Source organism: Lacerta agilis, chromosome 5, assembly GCF_009819535.1.
Source record: "Lacerta agilis isolate rLacAgi1 chromosome 5, rLacAgi1.pri, whole genome shotgun sequence".
NCBI lineage: Eukaryota > Metazoa > Chordata > Lepidosauria > Squamata > Lacertidae > Lacerta > Lacerta agilis.
This window is the reverse complement of record NC_046316.1, coordinates 12,484,249-12,511,435: the sequence shown is the minus strand read 5'-3', so window position 1 is coordinate 12,511,435 and position 27,187 is coordinate 12,484,249. Positions and strand designations below refer to the sequence as shown.

At 43.4% G+C, this 27,187-nt stretch overlaps 2 protein-coding genes across 2 annotated transcripts; one reads left to right on the top strand and one right to left on the bottom strand.

Annotated features, from left to right (window-relative positions):
- The first annotated feature begins 733 nt into the window (after positions 1–733).
- CUEDC2 (CUE domain containing 2) lies at positions 734–21,886 on the top strand. Its single transcript, XM_033148041.1, has 10 exons — positions 734–826; positions 3,045–3,137; positions 5,765–5,908; positions 14,164–14,225; positions 15,505–15,637; positions 15,806–15,836; positions 15,938–16,102; positions 17,862–17,923; positions 19,795–19,855; positions 21,401–21,886. The coding sequence occupies exons 2-10, from the start codon at positions 3,064–3,066 to the stop codon at positions 21,545–21,547; spliced, it is 879 nt and encodes a 292-aa protein (XP_033003932.1). The 5' UTR covers positions 734–826; positions 3,045–3,063; the 3' UTR covers positions 21,548–21,886.
- FBXL15 (F-box and leucine rich repeat protein 15) lies at positions 21,353–27,187 on the bottom strand. Its single transcript, XM_033148644.1, has 4 exons — positions 27,104–27,187; positions 26,174–26,333; positions 24,777–25,279; positions 21,353–22,896 (listed from the first exon to the last, which is right to left on the bottom strand). Exons 1-4 carry the CDS (start codon positions 27,148–27,150, stop codon positions 22,707–22,709), a joined length of 900 nt encoding a protein of 299 aa, XP_033004535.1. The 5' UTR covers positions 27,151–27,187; the 3' UTR covers positions 21,353–22,706.

Genomic DNA, 27,187 nt, shown 5'->3' with positions numbered 1-27,187 from the left:
ATGTCCTGGCCAGGCTGTACTGAGTGGCAAATAAATGCATGGGGAAAGAATATTAACCCTTTCATTGTGCTGGGTGGCTAAGATTGCTTGTGTTTAAGAGGCAAGTTTTTCTTGTTTCCTTAACAAGTAACCCAAATGGTGTTTTATTTTGATAGTAAATCCCTAAGTGATCTCCTTGGGTTTCTTATCTCTGTTCAGTGATTGCAAATATTGAAATACTCCGTAGGGTGTGGAGTTATGCAACCCCTGAGCCAAAGAGATAAGTAACTAAGCAACCTTTAGAAGACATCCACACCCTCCAACTTTTATCCAGGGAAAATAGGGATGGAAATAGGGACATTCTGGGATCAAATCAGGAACCGGGATGACTTCTGTAAATCTGCAACTGATCCTCGAAAATAGGGACACTTGGAGGGACACTTGCAGCTAGCGAGTGTATTTTGCAAAATTACATTTTAAAAAGTATTTTGTATTGATTTACTGGATTTATTTATTCACATGATCCAATCCAATTTGAACTCGCAATATATATGCTAGCAGCCCACTAGGAAGGCGCACATTGTCTCTGACAGAAGAAGGAGCGAGCGAGTCTTCAAAAGTTACCAGGAAGTCTCCTATTCGGATGCGAGTGATCAGTCTGCATTTCTAAGTCTATGTGCAGTGATGCTAATCTGGACCACATCCTCCTCCTCCTCCTCCCACTTTGGGATGAAGGAGGATTCGGAGTCACGTGATTCTTTCAATATCTCTACGCGGGAGCGGGCAGAGGAGGAGCGCAGGTCGCCCGGAGGACGGACAGACCGACCTACAGGCAGGCACGCCCCTAGTGAGTGTTTCCCGAAGCTCTTTACTTTAGCTGCTTGTCGTCGTTTTTGCGCCGCCTCCTGAGCATGTGCAGAGTGCATTCACCCTTCCGGCAGCGTCGGTGCCGGGGCTGTTTTGCGCCCTAGGCGAAGCTAAATACTTGCGCGTGCGCGCACCCACACAAACCCCCCTCCCCTGCTAACTTAGATTTTCAAAAGCAGGGTTGGGGGGGGACGACGGACGGAATTAAAACTTGAAGCTGCAAAGTTTATTTTAAATGGCACGAAAAAGCAGTGCCTCGATCTTAAATTGCCTTGGTCAAACGCAAAAGAAAACTAGTTTGTCTAAAACTGCGCCCCTTGAAGGCTAGTGCTGCGATGGCACCCTAATGATGGCCTCCCCCATCCTGCCTGGGCAAAGGATGCTCAGAGGCTGCTCAAACACCCTTTCCAAATTATTACAAAAACACACACACATCTCTTTGGCGGTTATTGATATTATGATAATTATTTGTGTGTGTGTGTGCTTTTGCAACAGACTGCAGAAATATCCAGCTTCTTTATGGTCCTGCTGTACTTCATATTTGTAAACTGGTCCTCTTTTAGTTCCTTTTTCACGGCAGCCAGGCATGCAGAAACCTAGTTGGTGAGAACCTTTCTCTCCCCCACCCCCTGCCCCCATGACTTCACTGCCACGCTAGGGAAAGTATTCCATGGCACTCTTTACAGTTCGGGACACAAAATCCTTCTTACCGTTGTGGTACTTGCACATATCTACACCTGATTTTAGCTGAACGCCATTCATTCGTTTAACTCCCCCGGTACTCCTTCCTTTCCATTCGATATACTTGCCGCCGTGCGCCAAGACAGATCATTGCCGTTATTCCAGAACATCTGGAACGTAAATGATTACGTATGGAGCCTTTGACAGCTCTAATCACATCATCCTGATACGAGCTCAGCAAAAACAAATGCTTGAATGTGCTATTCCTACTTAGCAGTTTTGTCCCTAAAGCATTTACATCTATAGGTTGCGGTGGTGAGCTGTGGGTTTAAGATCCCCTTTCATTCTACTCAGCATTGTTTACATAGCCCGCCCATGGCTAACTTGCAGGTGGGATTGAGACTCCAGGGAGGAGGGGGTTTATGTAACCGTTTCCTGATGAAAATCACACACCAAGTATTATTGGTGCCCGTAGTGGGGGTGGGGTGGGGTGCTTATCAACAGGAGAATGGGAAAGGATTGTATTCCTAGACACGCATGTATACCTGAAGGAGCATCTCCAGCCCCATCGTTCACCCCGGACACTGAGGTCCAACTCCGAGGGCCTTCTGGCAGTTCCCTCCCTGCAAGAAGTGAGGTTACAGGGAACCAGGCAGAGGGCCTTCTCGGTAGTGGCGCCCGCCCTGTGGAACGCCCTCCCATCATATGCCAAGGAAATCAACAACTATCTGACTTCAGAAAGCATCTCTGTTTCGGGAAGTTTTTAATGTTTGATGTTTTATCATGTTTTTAATATTCTGTTGGGAGCTGCCCAGAGTGGCTGAGGAAACCCAGCCAGATGGGCGGAGTATAAATAAATTATTATTATTATTATTATTATTATTATTATTATTATTGCCGTATTTTCCGGCGTTTAAGACGACCCCCAACTTTTCCAGTTAAAATATAGAGTTTGAGATATATTCGACTGCAGATTCTCCACCCGGTGTATAAGACGACCCTTGACTTTTGAGAAGATTTTCCTGGATTAAAAAGTAGTCTTATACGCCAGACTATACAGTATTATTATTATTATTATTATTTATTTATTTATTACATGCAGTGGGGCATGATCCTGATCATGACTCCTGGTGGCTTAAGAGAGAAAACCCACCTGGTATGCTATGCACTCGTGCATTGATCATGCAGAATTTGGTTCTAAGCTGAGTTGTTAACTGGAATATTCCACTTCTCCTTCACCTGAGGCCGTGTCTCAAAATCAGTAGCTTCCCCAGGGAAGAACTGCTGGGGCCTGTGATCTTTCTTGGCACTTTCAGATTGGGGGGGGGGGACTTGCATTTGCTGGGAAATGCCTGCATCCACTCAGTACAGTACAAAACCACCTGAGTGGCTCCTTGATCTGGCAGAGCGAGCACGTCTCGTATTTTGGCCTACAAATTCAGCATTACGCATTGGAGCTCGTGTCTGTTTGCACTTTGAAATTCTCCCTGTGTGTGTGTGTGCTTTCTCTTCCCCAGGACCCACTCCTGAAAGGAAATGCAGCCGGAGAGAATAATCCAAGATAGTTTGTCAGTCTTCATCCAGAATCATATCCCGGGTGCTGACTTGAGGTATGTTTTATCTCACTTTGGGTCTAGGACAGCCATACAGCAGTGCGCCATGTTTTCCATGCGAAATCACGGTGTGGATTTTCACTAGCGGTGTGTCACAACTGTGCTGGCATCTACAAGCCTTTGTGTCCCTGGGACCCCTATGGTGATATTTCAGTTCCAAATCCAGTTTACGGGAGCCAAGTTCCTAATCTGAAACTGCATGGAGAGGCCTTCACGGTGCCTGCTGTCCAACTGTAGGGCTTCCTCCTTCTGAAACCACAAACCTTACGTAATGACTATTTTTATTTACTGTACTGGATCAAAGTCAAAATTGGCTTGCCGCAGCACTGTGGAGGGTTTGATATGTTTTGTTTTTGTAGAAAATTAGAGTGATGGAGTATATAATTTTAACAAGTTGTTATGGTTGAGTAAGCTGGATGTGTAAACAAATTAATTTATGGATGCAACCTCCTTTTCTCCTTTCCTTTCTCCCTTCTCTCTGGATGCTTTTCAAAGAGGGTCTTATGCACAGCATTACAATGCCGTCATGACATAATGGTCCTCCTACTTCCATAGGTACTCCTCAGTCTTTATTTAGCTGTACTCATACAGGTGAAACACAAAAAAATTAGAATATCGTGGAAAAGTCCATTTATGTAAGCAATTGTTTTCATTAGCTACTGGAGTTTAATATATGAGATAGACTCATGACATGCAAAGCGAGATATGTCAAGCCTTTGCTTGTTATAATTGTGATGAATATGGCGTACAGCTGATGAAAACCCCAAATTAACAATCTCAACTTTGGGGTTTTCATCAGCTGTACGCCATAATCATCACAATTATAACAAATAAAGGCTTGACATATCTCGCTTTGCATGTCATGAGTCTATCTCATATATTAGTTTCACCTTTTAAGTTGAATTACTGAAAGAAATGAACCTTTCCACGATATTCTAATTTTTCGAGTTTCACCTGTAGATGTCAGATGATAGCGTCATTAATGGTGAATGTAAAATTCAATTAATAATTTGTTAATTGCTATCAGTGCCTACGGTAGAAAAGCAGTTGCATAATTGTTAAATAGCTCATGGGAGAAGCTTAAGTGTCAAAATACTTATCCGCTTCCCTCTCCATTCTTCACTAGAAAGCTTTCCTTCTGTTACAGCTTACCTGGCATTCTGGACTTCAGGAAAGGTCAGACTCTTTCCTTTAAAAAATGAAAAAATCACAAAGTTATAGACACGCAAATTAGGGCAAACCCAGTATTTTACATAAACGGCATAACTGTACATTTCTGAGCCAACCTTCATGTGGAAGTAGTATCCCTCAGCTTCCATTTCTGTGAACTGTAAATAATCCTCGATGTGGATATTTTAAATAGTTATATTTTAATTTTCCATTCTTGGGGCAGCAAAGCAGAGGAGCAGGCAGGAAATGGTGAATAATATTCTTCAGGATGAAGAGATTGTTGAAGATGGATTTCCAGTTTTAATTTCTGGCTTTGCCTTTGACTTGGAATCAGGCTCATTGCCACGCCAACCTTCAGAGCAAGGTGAATCAAAAGATCTGTTCCTGGCTGCAGCAAAAGCTTTTTCACAGGGACTTAATAGGCTGCCCCATAGCATTAGTCAATCTTGCTTGGTATTGTCTATGCCAGGATTTTACAAACTTGGGTTTCCAGCTGTTTTTGGACTCCAAATCCCATCATCCCTGACCACTGGTCCAGCTAGCTAGGGGTGATGGGAGTTGTGGTCCAAAAACAGCTGGAGACCCAACTTTGGGAAAGCTTGGTCTAGGAGTGGCCAACTTCCAAGAGACTGTGATCTACTCAGAGAGTTAAAAACTGGCAGTGATCTACCCCCTTTTGGGGCGTTCAGGTCAAAGTTGTTGAGCTTTTTTTTAGGAAGGAAAGCCCTGTTTTGGGGGGTTCACATAAAAGTTGTTGAGCTTCTTTAGGGAAGAGGAAAGCAACATTGAGCTTTTTTTTAGGAAGGAAAGCCCTGTTTTTGGTGGTTCAGGTCATTTTAGGGGTGCAGGGCAAAGATGTTGAGATTTTTTTAGGGGAGCCAAAGTTTTTTAGCTTCTTTGGGAGGAGCCACTGATCTACTGGTGATCTACCACAGACGTCCAGTGATCTACCGGTAGATCACGATCTACCTGTTGGACATGCCTGGTCTACGCTCTCAGGCAGGTTTCGTTCTCGGTCCTCTCTGGAGATATCTAGCCGACGGTGAAGAGTTTAGAGAAGGGCTGGGAGATCTTTGGCCCTCCAGTTATTGTCGCAATTCAGCTCCCATCACCCCTCACATTTGGCCAATCTGACTGGGGTGGAGAGAAAACTGCACAGTGCTTGTTGAATAGTGACTTAACGAAGCACATCGTTCACAAGATTCAAAACGTTTGGGTTGCTGCAACAGCATAGCAAAAATGAGTGCCAATATTATTTATTGTTCTGTTTTCATTCATGGCTTTTTAACATAAGCATGTTTTATAAAGCTGATTGGGGGGGAAACCTAAATGAAACATTAACTGCAGTTCACCTTAAGGAACCACGTGGCTTTTATCCAACAGGGTGTGATGAACAAGCAAATGGAACTTGTCTGGTTTCTATAACCTTTTTGCTTTCTTCCCCCCACTCCCAGTGGTCTGGATGACATTGTTTTCTCCTACATGGCAAGTGTCCTGGAAGGGCTTGGATCCCACGAGTCGTTTGAAGAGAATTTTGACATGGACACCTTTATGGAAATGATGGGAGCATACGTCCCTGGCTTTGCTGAAATCAACAGGTAAATGTCACTGCTTTTAAAAGATGTGATCACACCTGACTTCCGGTTAGGTGCCGGTCAATGGCGGACGGGAGTCCGACGGCTCCGTCCTCCATAAGGCTATAGGGACTACCGTGCCTGCGCCGCGGGTCCCTTAAAGCCACGGGAAGAGCGTCCCGTGGACCGCCTGCCTCGTGGGTCCCAGACGCGCCGTCTTTGCTCCTGATCGACCCTCGTAAGGGGGTAAATCAGGCGAGCGAAGCGCCGGTGCGGGGCTGAAGAGGCGACTGCCTTTGGAGGATCAAAGCAGCGATCCCGCCAGACTCGAGCACCCGACACTTCCTATGAAGAAGTCTCAAAAGGAACTCTGTAAGTAGAACTTTGGAACTGATTTAAAACGCTTAAAGAATAATAACTTACAGAGGAAAGATAAAAGGAAGCCTGCTCCCTTTGAACTGTTTACCGGAGCTTGGTAGCGCTAAAAGATCAAAGCCGCGACTAACGGAAAAGTTTTGCGAACTCTGCCAAACTTTTTAAAAGTGGATTAAAAGTTGTTCTAAGGATGTTTAAAGACCTAAAAATGAGAAATATGGCAAAAGAAGACACCGCTCTCCCTCAGGATTAGGATTCCGGGTCGGTAGCGGGCTGCAGTTATTTGTTGCCATTTTTTCTTGCTACTGTGTCAGTGACTGTTTACCAGTGGAGACTTTTTAGCTATTTTGTGGCCAGTTACAACTCAAAACAAAGACTTGGTGGTAACACTGCAAGGGAAACATAATTTCTGACTTGGATTAAAAAAGAACTAATTTCTTTTTGACTGAAAACTAGTGAGTTTTAAAAATTGTGAACTCTGTGCTTAAAAGTTAAACTGCTGGACTTGTGTGGAACTCCTGGCTCAGCAGTCTCTTTGTTCTCAGGAGGGAATTGCTGGCCACCTGGTGTTTACTCTTAAGACTGTTGGCTTTCTGCTGTGAATGTCTGAGACGGTTACCACAGCAACTGGAGTGACCTTGAGATTACAATTGCAGAGCTCACAGGACATGCATGAGAGCACTAGATCAAAAACATCTAGCTCTGCACAAAGAAAAGGCTCTATTTCCCTAACTTTACAAGAGCAAATGGAGAAATTAGCTGCAAGTGTAGCAGAAATAGCAGAAGGACTTAAATGTGTGACTGAGGGGTTGAAGCAAACGCAGGCTTCAGTTAATACAATCAGCACATCGGTTAATGCTACAGTTAACTCTGCAATAGAAAAACTCCAAGTGGACTTAAAAGCAGATATAAAAAATTCCACAGATACTTTGGAGAGATCAATTGGCCAAATTGAAGAAAATGTAAGAAAGAATAGAGATGAAATAAATAAATTGGCACAGGAGGTAACAACGCTAAAAAAGGACTCTGAGGAATTTAAAGTGGTTAAGGAAAAAATTAAGAAAGTGGAACAGAAATTGGATAATATTGATTTGGAGAATTTAGAGGGAATTGGCACACGACAGAGAACTGTAGAAGAATCTCTTGCTTTTCTTCAACTCCACCAGAGAGAGGGGAACATCCGTCTCAGGGGTCTTCCAGAATTGGAAGGAGAAGACCTAAAAGCCTTTATTGTGAAGCAATTTTCGTCATATTGGGAATTGGAAGAAGTAAACGTCGCAGCACGCATAGTGAAAGCCTTCAGATTTGGGCCTAGAGGGTCCAGAGGGAAGAAAAGCAGCAAAACAGTCAGTGACTGTCTGCTGGTATTGCACGATAGAAACGACAGAGATTTCTTTCTGGATCTACACTACAGAAACAACCTGGTGGTACAGTGGAGCAAAGTCATTTTTTATAAGGACATCCCCAGATTTTTTTTGGACAAAAGAATTCCATACAACGATTTGGTTGCAGAATTAAGAAGGAACAACATCTCCTTCAGTTGGGAATTCCCAGAAGGTCTTGCATTTACATTTGAAGGAAAAAAGATAAGAATTAAATCCCTGGCTGAAAAGCAGAAATTTTTGGATAAACACCTGGAAGAACTCAAGGCAGGGTCACTTGATCCATCTCTACATAGACGCCCAGGAGTATTCCCACCGCCGGGGGTACCAGGACCAAGCGATAAAGACCCAGAAGAAGACAAGAAAGCACAAGCAACTGGAGGAGAGGATTAAAACAAAGGAATATGGCGTTGAAGTTATTGACATGGAATGTACGGGGATTGAACCAGAGACCAAAGAGACGCAGAGTATTTCATGGATTGGAAAAGAAGGATTTGGACATTATATGTTTACAGGAGACACACATAGTTCGGCGACACAGAAGATTATTACAAAACAAAAAGTTAGGCCAAGAGTTCATTTCATCTGATAAGGTCAAAAAGAGAGGTGTGGTAATATACGCAAAGGAGAAATACAATCCAAGACAGTTATTTAAAGATGAAGAAGGGAGATACATCGCAATTGAGATTAAAACACAAGGCGAAAAATTCTTGATTCTGGGACTTTATGCACCAAATGATGGAAAGTCAATTTTTTACAAAAAAATACATGACTTGCTGTTGGACTATTTGGATTACAAACTGATTTGCCTGGGAGACTTCAATGGGGCTGTTTCCACTTTAATGGATAGATCCCAAAGAACCAAATTAACAAATGATGGGAAACTGCCCAAGACTTTCTTTGAAATGGTGGACAATTTAAATTTGGAGGATGCCTGGAGGTTGAAAAACCCCACCGAGACAGAGGCAACTTACTACAGTGAATCTCAGCAGTCATGGTCGAGGATAGACTACATCTGGATATCGAATGAATTGACATCTAAAATATATAAAGCAGAAATCGGCCCAAAGACATATTCGGACCATAATCCTGTACAGGTAACCCTCAAAATGGTTTCCAAGGGATCCTTTAGATGGAGAATGGATGACGCGTTGATGAGAGATACCAAGCTGGTAGAAAGAGCTGTGAAAAAGATGAAGGAGTATTTTCAAATCAACTGGAACTCGGAAGTAGAAAAAAGAATTGCATGGGATGCAAGTAAAGCGGTAATGAGAGGATTCCTCATAAGTGAAAAAGCGAAAAAGAAAAAACTACAAAGTGCAGAAATGGAAAGGCTGTTGAAGTCAATTAAAGTTAAAGAAAAGGAGTTAAGAGGTCATCCCAAATCTTTAAGAATTCAAAAGGAAATTAAATACTTGCAATCCCAGTATGCTAAAATTATGAATCAAGATTTAGAATGGAAATTGAAAATGATGAAACAAAGATCATTTGAATCAGCGAACAAATGTGGAAAACTATTAGCTTGGCAATTGAAGAAAAGACAAAAGGCCAACGTCATCGGCAATTTGGCAGTAAATGGGAAAATAGTGGAAAACCCGGAGGAAATCAGAAAGTGCTTCCAAAAATTTTACAAGCAACTGTACAAGGAGGAGAGGATAAAAGAAGAAGAGATAGACCGGTTTTTGCAACAACATGGTCTGCAGAAAGTCCCAGAGGACAGACTAACAACTCTCAACCACCCAATATCGATCCAAGAAATTGAGGAGGCAATTAAGAACATGCAATTAGGAAAGGCCCCAGGACCAGATGGACTAACTGCAAAGTTTTACAAGACTCTTAAAGATTGGCTTTCACAGCCATTGAAAGAAGTATGCAACAAAATATTGGAAGGAGATAGGGCACCAGAGACATGGAAAGAAGCCTTTATCACGCTGATTCCAAAACCAGACACAGATAGAATGCAAATGAAAAATTACCGTCCAATTTCCCTATTGAATGTGGATTATAAAATTTTTGCAAATGTTATGGCTACAAGACTGAAAAGAGTGCTGAAGGACTATATACACAAAGAACAGGCGGGTTTCCTTCCAGGAAGACAAATAAGTAACAATACGAGAATTATTGTGGACATTCTAGAAAAACTGGAAAGAAACATAAATACCGAGGCAGCACTATTGTTTATTGATGCGGAGAAAGCTTTTGACAAAATATCTTGGATGTTTATGAAAAAGAATTTGGAAAAGATGGGAGTTGGAGAAAGATTCTTAAATGGCATTAAAGCCATTTATACTGAACAAAGAGCTAAAATAATAATAAATGGCGTGATATCGGAGGAAATTGAAGTTGAAAAAGGAACAAGACAAGGGTGCCCTATCTCCCCTTTATTATTTATTACGGTCCTGGAGGTCCTTTTAAACATGCTACGAAAAGAGAAACAGGTAAAAGGAATCAGAGTGGGAGAGAAAGAATACAAACTACGCGCCTTTGCAGATGATCTGATGCTATCCCTACAAGAACCGGAAAGCAGTGTCCCCAAAGCCTTAGAATTAATTGAACAATTCGGACGTGTAGCTGGCTTCAAACTAAACAAACAGAAAACCAAAGTTTTAAGTAAAAATATGAGTGCAGAACAGATACAAAGACTACAGGAGGGCACCGGCCTCAATTTTGTTAAATCGGTAAAATATCTAGGTATCAATCTCACAGCAAAAAACGTGAACCTGTACAAAGACAATTATGAAAAACTGTGGATAGAGATAAAGAAAGACTTGGAGATATGGACAAGATTGAAACTGTCGCTATTGGGAAGAATAGCCGCCATTAAAATGAATGTTCTACCAAGGATGCTGTTTTTATTCCAAGCCATACCAATTTTGGATAAAATGGACTGCTTCAAGATTTGGCAAAGGGACCTATCGAAGTTTATATGGCAGGGCAAAAAGCCGAGAATTAAGTTTAAGGTGTTGACAGACTCCAAAGAGAGAGGAGGCTTTGCCCTGCCGGATTTAAGACTCTATTTTGAAGCAGCTGCCTTTTGCTGGCTAAAAGATTGGTTCAAATTAGAGAATGTAGATGTGTTGGACTTGGAGGGATATGATAATATGTTCGGTTGGCATGCATACCTTTGGTATGACAAAGTTAAAATTCACAGAACTTTTAAGAGTCATATAATCAGGAAATCTTTGTATCAGGTCTGGATTAGGTATAAAGACTTACTGGAGAGAAAGACTCCTAGATGGATATCACCAGTGGAGGCTAAGGCCTATAAGAGACCAAATATGTCTGCTAGATGGTTGCGATATATGGACATATTGCAACAGGAAGGGGACTCATTTAAGCTGAAAAGCTATGATCAAGTCAAAAGTCAAGTCCCTGACTGGTTGCAATATCATCAGGTACATGAAACTTTTAAACTAGACAAAAAAGTTGGTTTTCAGGTGGAGAAATCAAAACTGGAAACAGAACTGATCGAATCGAACTCAAAAAACCTTTCCAAGATGTACAATTTGTTGCTAGAGTGGCATACTAAAGATGAGTTGGTTAAATCAACAATGATAGATTGGGCAAAAGATGTTGGTCATAATATTATGATGGATGACTGGGAGAGATTGTGGAGGAAAGATATTAATTTTACCGCTTGCAATAGTTTAAGAGAAAATGTAATGAAAATGCTATATAGATGGTATCTGACACCAGCCAAGCTAGCTAGAATGAACTCTAAAATGTCGGATGTGTGTTGGAAATGTAAATCGTCAAAAGGTACTTTTTATCACATGTGGTGGTCGTGTTCAGGGGTAAGGGCCTTCTGGGATAAGATTTATAACGAGCTTAAGAAGGTAATGAAAATTACCTTTTGCAAGAAACCAGAGGCTTTTCTCTTGAGCATGACCAATGATGAGATACCCAGTCAGGATAGAGTGTTTTTTATGTATGCCACAACAGCTGCTAGAATTTTATTGGCAAGAACTTGGAAGGGCGAAGAGATACCGACAATTGAAGAATGGCAGATGAAACTGATGGAGTACATGGAGCTTGCAGACCTTACCGCCAGAGTCCGAAACCAGAGGGAGGAGAAGGTGTCACAAGATTGGAAGAAATTTAAAGACTATTTAGTTAATCATGTTAAAATGAATGTTTGAATGTTTGTGCAGGAATATATAAAAGAATCGGCTTTAGAAGCATAAGTAGAACTATAATTGTTTAAGAAGATACTATTTGATTGGATAGATCTATTTGTATAAGAAGATGATAAGATATAGAATATATGTTAAGGAATATTTTGGTTTAGATAAATTTAAAAAATATTAGAATATTGAGTATAAGTTAATGATAAAAGAAATGAAGCTACCTAAAAAGTATATATGTTTTTGAAGACAGAGGAGGGACCAGGGGAAGTCCCCCCAAGAAGTTAAAACAAGTTTAGAAACAGAGATAAGTATTTAGTAAGGTTTGTATAAGTTTGTTTTGCTGTATGGTTTTGTTGTATTTTTGTATTGTTGATTGTTTATTATGTTTTTATGGTGTTTATGCATGTAGGTTTAATGTTGTTTTGTCTTGCTTTATGGAAAAATAATAAAATCTTATAAAAAAAATAAAAAAATAAAAGATGTGATCACACCTGGGGCTGAACCCAGAGCAGCCGTACTAAATGGCAGCTCAGTGAGCTCTTCTGATATATGCTGCCTAGGCCAGGGGTCAGCAAACTTTTTCAGCAGGGGGCCGGTCCACTGTCCCTCAGACCTTGTGGGGGGCCGGACTATATTTTGAAGGGGGGAAAATGAATGAATTCCTATGCCCCACAAATAGCCCAGAGGTGCATTTTAAATAAAAGCACACATTCTACTCATGTAAAAACACCAGGCAGGCCCCACAAATAGCCCAGAGGTGCATTTTAAATAAAAGCACACATTCTACTCATGTAAAAACACCAGGCAGGCCCCACAAATAGCCCAGAGGTGCATTTTAAATAAAAGGACACATTCTACTCATGTAAAAACACCAGGCAGGCCCCACAAATAACCCAGAGATGCATTTTAAATAAAAGGACACATTCTACTCATGTAAAAACACCAGGCAGGCCCCACAAATAACCCAGAGATGCATTTTAAATAAAAGGACACATTCTACTCATGTAAAAACACCAGGCAGGCCCCACAAATAACCCAGAGATGCATTTTAAATAAAAGGACACATTCTACTCATGTAAAAACATGCTGATTCCCAGACTGTCTGTAGGCCGGATTGAGAAGGCGATTGGGCCGCATCCAGCCCCCGGGCCTCGTATTTGCTAGATTTCAGTCGTGGAGAATTTCAGCTTATTTAATAGGCAAGTCATCCCTACAAAGGTCTTCTGCTTTCAAGGATCTGAACTTGTGTTCTAACTTTGGGGGGGGGGGTTACTGAACATCCTTTTTAAAAAAATCATTTTTATTGGATTTTACAGATACAAATTTATAACATCCAAATGCATGTCCATATATAGAGATTACTCTGAATCTCAAAACTTCCCCCCACCCCCTCCATGGTCCTATTGTCAACATATACAATTGCATATTATTCCATATTCTATATTTTAAATCAACCCATATTACCCATGGTATTTGTTACATTACAAGTGGGTTTCAAATCCTGCTATTGTTTCCATCTGCTTGCAGTGGTCTACTAGATAAATTATATTTTTTCCCCATTCTTAAAGTTTTTGACCTCTTGGTTCCTGAGTTTCCCAGTCAGCTTTGCCATTTTAGCGTGATCCATCAGTTCAGCTTGCCATTCCTCTATTGTAGGGACTTTTGTCTTCTTTCCATCAGGAATTACTGAACTTCCATGCCTTATGAACTCATGTCTTAATGGGAGGTCTCACGTAACATCATCCTATAGTCCTTCTAGAGGGACAACACTGAGCCTCTTGGGCTTGCCGATTGGAAGGTCGGCGGTTTGAATCCCTGTGACGGGGTGAGCTCCCATTGCTCCGTCCCAGCTTCTGCCAACCTAGCAGTTCGAAAGCACACCAGTGCAAGGAGATAAATAGGTACCACTGTAGCGGGAAGGTAAACAGTGTTTCTATGCGCTCTGGTTTCCATCAGGGTGTTCTGTTGTGCCAGAAGCAGTTTAGTTATGCTGGCCACAGGACCTGGAAAGCTGTCTGTGGACAAACGCCGGCTCCCTCGGCCTGAAAGTGAAATAAGTGCTGCAACCCCATAGTCGCCTTTGACTGGACTTAACCACCCATGGGTCCTTTACCTTTACCTATAGTCCTTCTAGGTTTTCCCAGCACTACTTCAATCCTGCTGATTTCAAACAGTGGGCTCTGAACAGGTTATTCAGAATGATCGTGTGGCTGCAAATTACATTGGTCTGCGATTCCTTTGCCATTTTGGAATGTTTTGCGATGAGTAGAGTCTCCTTGGCGTTTGCTCTCCTTACCTGTGTCTCCGCTAGACGGGATACTGTGATGGGAGAGGGAATCTCCCGGTTGCTCCTCAGTCTGGTCTTTGCCAATAACGCGCTGTCCTTTCCTTGCAGTAGCAACGTTTGTGAAATGATGGTTTCTCTCTCAGAAAGGCTCCATGAAGCCCGCAGTAAACGTAAGTCGTGTGATGAGCGCTCAGGGGGACAGGCAGTGTTGTCTGGCTAAAGATGTTGTCTGAGAGACTAACTGAAATACAGTGCTTGTAGCACACTGAATAAGAGGAGGTAGAATTAAGATACATCTTCGAGGTCTTGGATACCACACATAATTTCTTAGTATAAAGTGATTTGGGGTGGGTGGGAAGACACCGTGCCTGGCCCTTGAGGAATACAAAAAAACACCCCAGCAGAGTTGCCATTTTGCCACCCATTTTGAATCTTTTTTGGGTTGTGAGTCGCTTTGAGTTGCCTTGGGCAAGAGAAAGCAACCAACAAATTCAATGAATGATAATAATAATTAATAATATTTAGCTTGACCTTTTAACACTTGATTAATATATTAAAGTTGTATTTAATATATGGCACTTAGGGTGGGTGGCAGGTAATAAACTTATAAATGGTGGCAGCTGGAGATGCCAAGGGTTGAACACAGTGTGTCTAGTATAAATGCAAAACTGTCTGGGCAGTGTTTCACGTGGCATGCTAAGATGTATAAGACTGAATCAGATAAGTGCTAGAGATGCAATGAAGTCGAGGGTACGTACTTTCATATGTGGTGAACCTGTAAAAGGGTATTGGGAAATCATTTATAATGAATTGAAAAAGATGTTTAAAAGCACTTTAAAAAAAAACAAAAAAAAAACACCCCAAAACCCAGAGTCCTTTCTGTTGGGGATAATTCAGATGGAAATTCCCAGGTGTCAAAAAAGGTTATTTATGTAAGCCACTACTGTGGCCTGTGTTTTGTTAGCCCAAAAAGGGAAAACGAGCAAAGTCCCAACCAAAGAAGAATGGCAACTGAAACTGATGGAATATGCATAGCTTGCAGACCTACCTTATAGAATAAGAGAACAAGAGGAACATACGTTTAAAGAAGATTGGAAAACATATATTGAATATATTGGGGAGGTATCGTGTACATTTGAAAATGTTGGTAGCATTATGCTAAATGAAACAGTGTAAATAAGTTTTGATGGATGTAGTATTGGGATACTGAATGGTTTAGTTTATATAAAATTTGCAGGCATTTATGTTATGCAAAATGAACCATGGAAAGAGAAGACAGGAAGTCACTGATAGTTTAAGGTTGTTTAAATGAATATTTTACTTTGTAAAACAGAAAATTTAATAAATAATAAATAAACAAGGCGGTACAAATTGTCTTGTTCTCTTTGAGTGGCAGGTAGATGGGTCTGCTAGGGTCTTTTGTGTCTAAAGGTGTTGTGCATCTTCCAGAAAACACCATGCAGGGAAGGAGCCTTGTAAAATCTGAAGCAACAGCCCATGTTCATGAAGAGGGAGCAAGTGTGTCTGAGGACAACAGGTGTTCCCCGGTCGATGGAGCCCCGGCAGAGGTATGGACTGGGAGGTTCAACTTCAGTGGCCTCTTCAGTTAACTCTGGTTGGTGGATTTCTTTGTGAAATTCTTTTTTTCCTGTCCGCTGTGCCATCACAGCTGATTATGTCCCTAAAAACCTAGAGAGGGTTTGCTTTGCGGAGTGGGGTAGCAATAAATGTGTGTTTGCTCCATTGCTAGATCATCTCGGGATCGTGGGTTCAAGCCCCAGGTTGGGCCAAAGATTCCTGCATTGCAGGGGGTTGGACAAGATGACCCTCGTGGTCTCTTCCAGTTCTGTGGTTCATTCTGTTTCTTCCTTGTCTTGACCAGGAAACACGTGGTGATCCAGTGGAAGTGCTACTGGAGATGTTTCCATCCTGCACGGTGAGCAAAGCCCAAAAGGCTCTAGGCATGGCCTTGGGGAACCTGGAAGAGGCAGCGCAGCTCATCCTAGAGGAGAAGGTGCAACTCAACACCCTGGGTACAACCATACAGGTAATAATAATGTTATTATTCATGCCCCACCCATCTGACTGGGTTGCCTCAACCGCTCTGGGTGGCTTCCAACACATAAAAAAACAAAATAAAACATTACACATTAAAAGGCTTCCCTGTACAGCGCTGCCTTCAGGTGTCTTCTAAAGTTTATGTACTTTAGCTTATGTACCTTGACATCTGATGGGAGGGCATTCCACAGGGCGGGTGCCACTACCAAGAAGGCCCTCTGCCTGATTTCTTGCTGTAACCTCACCTCTCACAATGAGGGAACTGCCACAAGGCCCTCGGAGCTGGAACTCAGTGTCTGGGCTGAACGACGGGGGTGGAGACGCCCCTTCAGGTATACAGAGCCGTGGCTTTAAAGGTGAGTGCCAACACTTTGAATTGTGCTCAGAAACGTACTGGGAGCCCATGTAGGTATTTCAGGGCTGGTGTTATGTGGTCCCGGTGGCCACTCCATCACCAGTTATCTGCCATATTCTGCATTAGTTGTAGTTTCTGAGTCACACTGTTAGCCCCACATAGAGTGCATTGAAGTAGTCCAAGTGGGAGAGAAACAGGTATTGTACCATAGCTGTGCCATGCCAGGGAGCAGACTGGGAGAAACCAGGTCATTTTCAGCCAGGTGAAAAAGGAGTTTCAGGACCAAACTGGAGAGTATTCCACCTGTGCTAGGAATCAAAATTCAAATGGTAGCCTGTTAGGAGGTGCACCTTTTGGTCCAGAAGCTGTGCGTGATTCCACTTTATCATCGCTGAACCCAGGTTTCCTCCACAAATCCTCTAAAATAAGTGTGGGGGAACCCTTTTTAGTTCTCAAGCTGCATTCCTCCTTGGGCTGCCCTCCAGAGGTTGCACAGCAAGGCCACAGCAGGCAGAGTGACAGGTGCCAGTCTACTCCGGTACCATACACTGTGTGCCAGAGCCAGGAAAGCCAGAGGTTGCTGTGAATGTGCGTATCTCCATCCGGGCAAACAATGTCTTAGCACATTTCAAAGGCTGTGTTGCAGCCATGCAAACATCACACAAGAACAGCACAGAGAGACTGGAGAGGGGCATGGCCTACGGAGGGTCCCAAGGGCCTGAGATGACTCCTGGGGGGGCCACACTCAGCCTATGAAACAAAGGTGTCCCAGCTCTGCTTTAAAATGTTAAAGGTTTGATTAGTTCAAGATCTGTTGGTGTATGCAGTTGTAACCGTTCCAGCATTTCCTATTTTTTCAGGATGATCTTAGCCTTCCCACTTCTACAATATACCATGTCCTTTTCCTACTTCTGTGTTACAATCTTTAGATTTTAAACAGCCATGCATGTAATACATTCATTTTAGAACATGGTTCGGGGGATGGATAATTCTCTGATGGACCTCAAGAACTTTAGATCACACTCTTCTTTCTTTCTCTCTTCCTCTCTCTCTCTCTCTCTCTCTCTCTCTTTCTTTCTTACTTACTTACTTACAAGGCACCTTCCAGCTTTCCCTACATAATAGCAGTTATGGAAACTGGTTGCTTAGATCACATGATGCTTTCTTTCTTTCTTTCTTTCTTTCTTTCTTTCTTTCTTTCTTTCTTTCTTTCACCTTCCAGCTTTCCCTGCATAATAGCAGTTATGGAAACTGGTTGCTGAGATCACATGATGCCCACAAATACCCAGTATTCTCTAAGCTTGTATTAATACTCCCCAGGCAACAGCTGAATGAGAGTCTCACCTTCTCGTATTTCTGCTTCCGAGTTTCCTGTCCTGCTCTTTCCTTTCAGGAAGCTTCAAGATCCCAGAAGACACCCAAGCAGGGCGAATTAAAGCAATTTATCTTGGAGAAGTAAGTAACAAGCCACAAAAATCAATTCGGGAAGTGTGGTTCAAAGTGGTCAGGCTCGATTTTGGCTTTCAGTCCAGCTCTAGAAATATGTGTGTGTCACCTGTAAATGGGAAAGAGCTTCCTTGAGTCAGCGTTGCCAGGGCTGGAGCCACCAGCAGGGATTATATAAGGGGTCTGCCCCATAAGAGACATTCCAGGCCTGTTCCCTGAATGTTCAGCTTTCTATCCGTAAAACAGTAGCAACAGTGAATTATCCCCCGGTGAATGCAGTACCACAGGCACGGATGATGATGTGTCAGATGCAAATAATTTAAATATACACAGAGCATAAGTGCTAGTATTATTAGTGTACATTATTCTGCTGCAGTTTAATGTCATTCAGCGGGGGGCACAGATGCCAAGTCTCATGTTACTAAAAATGACTGCTGGGCGCAACCCAGAAGCGCATGGCAACTCTAACAATCTGACTTTTTCAATACGAGCTCGGGACACCAAAAATGAACATCAGTGCCAAACATCAGCTTTCATAGGACCGTATAGTTGGAAGGGACACTGACGATCAATCAGGGGTCAGCAAACTTTTTCAGCAGGGGGCCGGTCCACTGTCTCTCAGACCTTGTGGGGGGGGTGGACTATATTTTTTGGGGGGGGGGGGAATGAATGAACTGTGCCCCACAAATAACCCAGAGATGCATTTTAAATAAAAGCACACATTCTACTCATGTAAAAACACCAGGCAGGCCCACAAATAACCCAGAGATGCATTTTAAATAAAAGGACACATTCTACTCATGTAAAAACACGCAGATTCCTGGACCGTCTGTGGGCCGGATTTAAAAGGTGATTGGGCCGGATCTGGCCCCTGGGCCTTAGTTTGCCTACTTGTGATAGTCCAAACCCTTCCCCCATAATAAATTATATTATATTATATTATTTATTATATGGCCAGGCCTCCCAAGCCACTCTGGGTGGCTTCCAACGGGATATTAAAAACACAATAAAAAAATCAAACATTAGAAACTTCCCTAAACAGGGCTGCCTTCAGATGTCTTCTAAAAGTCAGATAGTTGTTTATTTCCTTGACATCTGGTGGGAGGGCGTTCCACAGGGTGGGCACCACTGCCACAATGCAAGAATATGCAGCTGTCCCATACGGGGATTGAACCTGCAGCCTTGGCATTATCAGCACCACATTCTAACCAGATGAGCTATCCAGGCTGATTAAATAGATAACCAATGGATTTCAAACAAAATCACTTTTTTAAGCATCCTGCACCTGCTGGACTGTATTAAACTGGTCTCAGTCAAGAGAAAGGAGTTGGGTTTATTCCCAATTCCCTGTTGGGCTCTCTTTATAGTGCAAGTATTTCCGATATATTGAATTTCTGTGGCTGGAAAGAAAACTGAACAGCATGAGGGGAGAAAACAGGTCCAGCTGTACTATCAAGAAGAGGATTACATCTCTCTGAAAGTCTTACATTTGACCTTAGATTGTCAAAATATTTACTTCTGCACAGCAGGACCTAGTGGGGGAGACAGTAGCAAAAGGTGCAGTCACAAAGCTTTGCAGAGGCATTATTTTTATTTTAAAATCTATATGCTGTTTCATCTGCATCCTTACCACAGAATCGTCAATGGAATCAGCAGTACATGGCAGAACTGGCTGCTAAATTTAAGTTACCTGTAGATCGCACATATGGCTCTGCCGTGTGGGAAAGGGGGTGCCGTCTATATAACAAACTTTAAAACCAACAGGGTGGGATCTTTTCTCCAAAGGAAGAAGGGGAAACTTTCCGCCAGCAAAGGGTTTTGCGCTTTCCTCAAAAGACCCACCTCTCGAGAGTGCTTTGTGCATTTCTTGTGTGTTTTAGGTACATGATGGTAGATAATGAAGAGGATGAGAAAACACACAGGCCAGCACCCCCCAAAGAGGTAAGCAACACAAACGTATGCGAGCCGATAGCTGAAATAGAGGGGATAACATTTACAACCCAGCCTCACTGCTTTGTATCATTATTTGCAGTGGATTGAGGTTGGGCAGACAAACTGTGGGCATGTAACCTGGAACCAGCAAAAAGTAGACAAATGGTTTTAGAGCAGATTTGCCACTCGGAGCTAGGGGGTGGACAACAGGATAAAAAGTTGCATCAACCCCCCCAACATCTCAACATCTCTAGCACCAGACTATTGCTAGCCTCATTTCACTATTGTCGTGTTCATTTTTAGTAAACTGCAACAGATGCCAATGTCACCGGGACTTATTTTATGTACACACAGGGTTTGGCAATAGTAGATCTCAGTAAGCATTCATCCAGGCACTGAAATCAAGATAGTGCCATGTTAAACTTTTCCAGATACAGTGGTGCCCCACTAGACGAATGCCTCGCTAGACAAAAAACTCGCTAGACGAAGGCATTCGTCTAGCGGAAGGCTGCCCCGCTAGACGAAAAAGTCTATGGGGCTGCCTCGCAAGACGAAAAATTTTCGTCTTTTTTTTCCGTTTTGCGGAGCGCGGCTGTCATTGCCGCTCCGCAAGACGAAAAACCCGCTAGACGAAAATTTTCGCAGAACGAATTATTTTCGTCTAGCGGGGCACCACTGTGTGCAATTGCTTTAGAAAGGAATCTCTGGGACAGGCACGTTTTGTAGGGGTCTTTTGTAGGTAAACAGCAATTTGCTCTGCAGCGATTCCATGAACTCAAGAGGTCAGGTTTCATATCACAAGTTCTTGGGGGGGGGGCTACTATGAAAAACAAAGGGAACCCAGTCCACATAGTCCAACATGCCTCAGTCCCTTCAGTTAAGTGAGATCACAACTTAGATGTCCTCCAGAACTGTTCATAAAAGCAAGTAACTTCAAGCAAGAGAATCCAGTTGCATCCTGCAAGCTACCCTCTTTTTATGGTGATCTGTCAGAGTGTATCACTCAAGTACTGTCCCTACCCTTCCAGAATACAGCAAGATGTATAGCTCTTACATCTTAAGTTACTGTAACCCCAAAAAGAATGCCCCCCTCCAATGAATTCCTATCTAAACACAGCAGCCCTTTTTGGAACAAGTCCTTTACATGCAGTATAGTATTCCCCAAAGTATAACTGAGGCACATTTTTTGCACTGAAATTGAAGATACTCCGCATGAAGAGAGGCCATTTCCCTATGTATGTCACTCTTCCGAGCACACGTTTTGTTTAAACAGCAGATTCTGCTGCGTCTCCGTCTTGTAGGTCATTAAATAATGCAACCACAGCCAAATTCCCAGCAGAGGCCGTGTGTTCTGGTCTTTCAAGCTTCCAGTGAGTCATGCGAAGATGTAGCAGCCAGTCTCCACTGTGGGTGGGTCATCTTGAGCTCCCAGGAGCCTTTCGCTAGTTAATTTCTTGCACAAACTACTGCACTATTCCACCAACCAATTCACAAAGGAACAGCCCATTCAGGCTGGAAAGCAACTCAGCTTCTCTTTTCGTTCTTTGCCCTTAGGCTCCCAAGAAGATGATTCGCTACATTGACAATCAGGTAGTAAGTACAAAAGGGGAACGATACAAGGATATCAAGAAGGCAGAGAGTGAAGAAATGAAGAGAACATACATCAGTCTCAAGCCAGCCAGGAAATATAAATTCCACTAAGGGCCACTCAACTCCATCACATGCCTTCTGCTTGGGTACTCGTTTTAGCTGTTTTCTCACCATCTACCAGCCAAGAGTGAAGGAACCCTTCTGCCTATTTATCTGGGGGATGAAATTTAGAATTAGAAGTTTGTGTTTACATGCTTGAGAACTAACTCTCCTTATACAGAAGCAGAGCCTATGGTGACTATAGGAGCTGCTCCTCCTTCTCTATCCTTTTCCTTACAGGAGTTTACTACGCTAGTGTGCTGCTTGTGTTGTTTTATAACGAGTCATTTGAAATTTATGCATAATGTATGATCACGTTCGCCTAACACAGTAAAGCTAGCTTCCATGACTGCTACAGAGTTAAAAAGTGTGCTTCCTTTAAGAAAGCTATTTTCCGTCTGGTTTCCAAAAGATCGGCTCTAAGAATTTTCACTCCAATTCTCACCTTTCGCTGCGAGAAGGTGAGAATCTAATAAATACCCCCCCCCTTTAACCGCATACGCAGAAGAAGCTACATGCACCAGCACACGTGTGAACCACATTTGCCCTTAAAAGCAGGAGGGTATTTGGAGAATGCCACTTTTCTCAGCAGTCTGGTACCACCCTGAAGCTTTTAAGGGCACAAACAGTCCATTGCACACCTGAAGGAAGGTTCTCTCCCCACTCTCTCTAGGAGGGTGTGGTAGGACTTCTCCAGCACTCAACTCAAAGCAGAAAGGAAGTCGTACTAATATTGCCAGCTGTCAACCTTACTCTCCAGTGATAATAGATTCCGCCTGCCCGCCCATCACAAAATCCCTGTTTATCTTTGGAGGTCCACATGGAGTGCAGTTGGGTAAAATGGGTTCAACATCAATGGAACTGCCTGTCAGCAGTCGCTTCACAGCAGAAAGCCCAAAATCCAACTGTAGAATATCCTTGAACATAATGCTATGTATCTGTTAGCCAGGATGCATCAAAACACATCCTTGTTGTCCATTGTAATGCAAGTGGGTTTGTTTTTCTAATGCGCGTACAGGTTCCCAACATGGGGTATTGGTAGCTCTGAACCAGCCCGGCTTGAAGGGATGAGACGTAAACCCTCTCTGCCTCTTGAGCTCCTCAGCGGCAGTATCTGACAGGTCTTCCCGCAGGCAGTCAACAGGGAGAACTGGACAGTGCCTTCCCTTCATTAGATCTGAAGATTGATAAACGGGGCAAAACCCACGACATCTTGCAAGAGAACCAGGGCGCGCTGTAGTGGAGGTTCCACATCTACCTCCACGCCACGATTGCGAAGGATGCTGAGGCTGGATTCTACCACATCATGGCAGTGCTTCACCTTCAGAGCACGCAGCTTGGGGCAGTACTCTGCCAAGGTCCTATCAAAAGAGAAGATGCAAGAAGTTGAAGTTCGCAGTCTCCTGCCAGCTTCAGAGTTGCCCAAACCAGCATGATATTCCTTTAGGGTTGGCTGGGGTGGGGCTACAGCAATAAAGCACACATTTTGCATTCAGAAGGTCCTAGATTCAATCCCGGGCATCTCCAGTTAAGAGAGCCAAGACCGCGGGGTTATTGTTTCAGTCAACAGTACTGGGTTATATCAAACACTGGTTAATGTGTTATAAGAAAGCTTATGTTCAGTGCAGGTAGGCAAGGCTGGTAGGGAAATAGGGCCATAAGAACATAATAGCAGCCTGCTGGATCAGGCCAATGACCCTTCTAGTCCAGCATCCTGTTCTCAGAGTGGCCAACCAGATGCCTGTAGGAATCCTGCAAGAAATTCAACAGCAAGCAGCAAAAAACCTCCATCCTTCATCTCTACTGCTGTCTAGATAATATCCAGCAAATTGACTCTGCCTATCATAGCAGACTAGGGATTAAGTTGCATAACCGCTGTATGATATGTGGGGTTTTTTGCAGTTCTTTTGATACAGAAATTCAAGACAGAACGTGGTCCTATAAATTAGTCAGCTGGCCCAAGGTTACAAGAAGACGTTCCATCTCGTAAAAAGAAAAGTGGCTGTAAATACCCTTAGAGGGGCAGAGTAAAGTCTCTGGCAATCAAGGAAAGGGGTATTTGGTGCTCTTCCCCATGGCTTTTCCTACCTCTGCTAGCCCACGAGTCTCCAAGTAGCCTTTCAGAAGAACACCAGTAATCTCTTTCCATTCACTGGTCTCTGAAAATTGGCCCAGCCAAAATGATACGGGCAAACCAATTGTAAGCCCATGATGCTGTAGAATTTGCATTTACTGCGGCTGGAGAAATTTAGGCTTCAAGCTGCAGAATCTATACTTTTGGTACAGGATTCCACAAACCCTAACTCCAGTACTATTGCTGCCTTTATGAAAAGCCAAAAGAATCCAAGGTTGATTTTTCATTGTACATTTTACTTTTTACTCCCCCCTCCCTGGATCAGGAGGGTAACAACACTAAACATTCAAAATCAAACTGACCCTGCCTAGAACTGACAAGTCCCAATGAATCATCATTCATCCAAGAATCTCACCGAAGGGCAAGAAGCACCAAAAACCGGCAGAGAAATGTCAACTTCCACGTTCCAAAATAAAGATGTAGCTCTTGTGGTGAGAACATAAGGCAAAGGCAATTTTTAGTTAAAGCTTAAAACATAGCGGGACGGATATAAGTTTCAAAGGCCGGAGCTTCCACATCCTTCAAGCTAAAGGAATAAAAGTGGAGCGGGAGGGGACACAACTATAAAAATAACCAGAAGAAACACAAGAAAAAACAGCTGCAAAGTATTGTGGAAAATTTGTGACATTTTAAATACATCCATCAATGGAAAATGTGATTTACTCCTTCATGAAAATGGCTCAAAAAGGACTGCATGCCAGGTAATTTGAGAAGACCTCCATGTTTTAGTTTTATTTTATTGATTTATGCTTGACTGTTTTTAATTAATTTCTCATTTCATTTGCCGTATAAAATCTACCATCCTCCACCCCACCTGGTTTTATATTGGAATGACCTGTGGTTATAAGCAATAAACTGAATAGAAGCTATCATAATAGGATTTATATTGATTAGTGGTTAGTATGTCCAACTAGAACTGGGGAGACCTGGGTTTTAAAACCCACCCTACCAAAAGGCTCCCTGGGTTGCCTTGGGCCAGTCGCTATTTATCAGACTTGTTATGAGGATGAAACCCTGTATTTTGCCTTGAGCTTTTTGGGTGAAAGGCATGATATAAATACACTAAACACACACGCAACTGCTGCACTCCATGTGTGCATCTGTTACCTAATGGAGTTGTTCTTGACCCGCAGGCAGCCTGTGAGGTCGAGGTGCTCCAGTTCGGGACAGGCTTTGGCAATCTCCTCCACTGCCACGTCACCCACATTCGCGTTGACAGCCAGCGAGAGGGACTTCAGTCTGTTACACCTCTGTGCAAGGTAACAGATGGCTTCATCTTTCAGCTGCCGACAGGCTGTAAGGTCCAGGGACTCAAGCTCCTTGCAGTGGTCGGCTAGGCTCCGCAGAGAGAGGCTGTCCACCCACTCGCAATGAGCCAGAGAAAGCCGGCGCAAATTGGGGCAGCTCAAAGAGATGGCCACCAGGGCATGGCGACTCAGCTGTACGCAGCCATTCAACTCAATTTGCTGCAAATGGTGGTTCTGGCCAATCACAGGAAGCAGCTCCTTGTCAGACAGCCAATCGGAACAGTTCTGTAGTGCCAGCTGTTGCAACACCTCATTGTCTTTTAGCAGGATGCAGAATGCAGCTTTTGGAATGTTTGGTCCCACCTACCATAGGCAAGAAGACAAAATGGGTTGTTGCAGCATTTTAATAATCCAAGCGCTCTCTCCTCCAGCCCTAGTTTTTGTTTGCAGAGCTAATAAATGCAATTGGCATTAAAGGGTAGGGTGTGAATTACAGAAAGATAATATCTGTAAATAATAATTAAAAATTGAAGGGAGCAAGAGTATTTTAACCATCCCTTGCCAGCAATAAAATTACTTTGCATAAAGTAACTATTCCTGTTTTGACTCTGCATACTCCTCTTGAGAGTTCAAACTACAGGCTTAAGTGCATTAAAGTAAGCATACTCTTCTAGAAACTTCTGTTATAATCTGGAGAATTTTTTTAAAGTCAATTTGTGGAGTTTATATGCATAACTGGAGATGTAAGCACCAACTTTGTGTACACAATGCTCACATCACATATAGATGCGAAAATTTTTATATGACCAAATATCCCTGTAAAACTATTAACTTTCAAGCTATATTTTACATTAAAAATCTGGTAGAATAAGGATCAGATAAGTTTATTTTCCCTAGAAATAAATTGTCTCTCGTGCCACCCTGCTTTCTTCTGCACAGCTAGGCTTGAAATTCTTTCTTGCCCAGGATCAATTATTGAACAAACTCACTGCTGAAGCTCAAAAGTTCAGCACCAGGAATATTAACTCTTATCTTACACTGACTTATTCCCAACACTAATTGAGAAACCAGAGAGTTTGATCCAAGCACCTACTATTTTCACAAAGTGCGGCAGATAGTGATGGTGTTGCCACTCAATATCTTTTTCTAAATTGTTTTTGTGTTGTTGTTGTTTTTAATATAACAATCAGCCCCACACTCATTCTGCCATGTGACTGAATGCACACATTCTTACCACATGCACACCATTACCCATACCTGCCTAGAATCAAAGCAGCGCATGTTGGTGAGGTAAAGCTGAATTAGAGACTGAAATGCCTTGCTGACCCTCTGCAGGCTCAGGAGTTGCCTCAGAGGGAGATACGAGAGAACACGGGGGAAGAGGATGTCTTCCCAGGGCAGGTCCAATAACTGTTTTCTGGAATAATAATGAAAAAAGGAAGTCAAGAAAGCAGCTGCTTAAAAAGTAGGAGTGCGGCAGGGCAGTCCACCGTGCATGAAAGAGAATCGCTTTTTGCGAACCGCTTTATCAAGCGGCGTGTGAACTTTATGAGATAAATAAATTTATGCCCCGCTGCTTCCCTGACAGGGTCTCGCCCACCTACAGAGCAGTGCCGGATTTAGGGCAGTGCAGGCGGGTTCCCCAGCACAGGTCTCCTAGCAGAGGAGGCATCATCTAACTCAAACGTTTTGCCCTCACCCTTATACAGAGCAACACGGGTCCCTCAGGCGCCCACGTCCCTCCCTTGGGAGAGCTCCAGGGCAGACGTGCCCCTTGCACAGCCACCCTGGTGGGGGGGGGGGGGTCGATTCACAGAACCTTAGAGTTCTGGAAGGTGGGCCCCCAGGGGGTCATCTAGTCCAACCCCCCCCCCCCCGCGATGCAGGGATCTCAACTACTGCACCCATCCAACCTCCGCTTAAAATCGTACAACTTGAGGAGGTGGAAGGGGGAGGGTTCCCTGGGGGTCATCTAGTCTAACCCCCCGCGATGCAGAAAATCCTGCCCTGAGTGGGCTCGAACCGCCCACCTTCCGGTTACCAGACAGACGCGCCGCCCCATCGCGCCACCGGCTCTCTCCACCGCACCCCACCCCACCCCACCCCACCCCACCGAGGCAGGTCAATTATATGACTCGGTGGGGAGGGTTTTTTTCCTCCCCAGACGCCCATCCAGCCTCTCCGCACCTGGCGCCCGCCGGCCCCAAGTGCCGCGCTCCGCCCGGAGGCTCCATCCTTCTGGGCGGCCGGCAGGTGCACCGTCAGACGGAC

Bases quoted from the DNA above. Each gene is read 5' to 3' on its own strand.
- CUEDC2 (XM_033148041.1), top strand. From the start codon at position 3,064: ATGCAGCCGGAGAGAATAATCCAAGATAGTTTGTCAGTCTTCATCCAG. The intron at 3,138-5,764 runs GTATGTTTTATC...CCCCACTCCCAG, and splicing joins ATCCCGGGTGCTGACTTGAG to TGGTCTGGATGACATTGTTT. The intron at 15,837-15,937 runs GTTGGGCCAAAG...TGTCTTGACCAG, and splicing joins ATCGTGGGTTCAAGCCCCAG to GAAACACGTGGTGATCCAGT.
- FBXL15 (XM_033148644.1), bottom strand. From the start codon at position 27,150: ATGGAGCCTCCGGGCGGAGCGCGGCACTTGGGGCCGGCGGGCGCCAG. The intron at 26,334-27,103 runs GTGCGGAGAGGC...TTATTATTCCAG, and splicing joins TTGGGGCCGGCGGGCGCCAG to AAAACAGTTATTGGACCTGC. The intron at 22,897-24,776 runs GTAACAGATGCA...CTCTTTTGATAG, and splicing joins GTCAAGAACAACTCCATTAG to GACCTTGGCAGAGTACTGCC.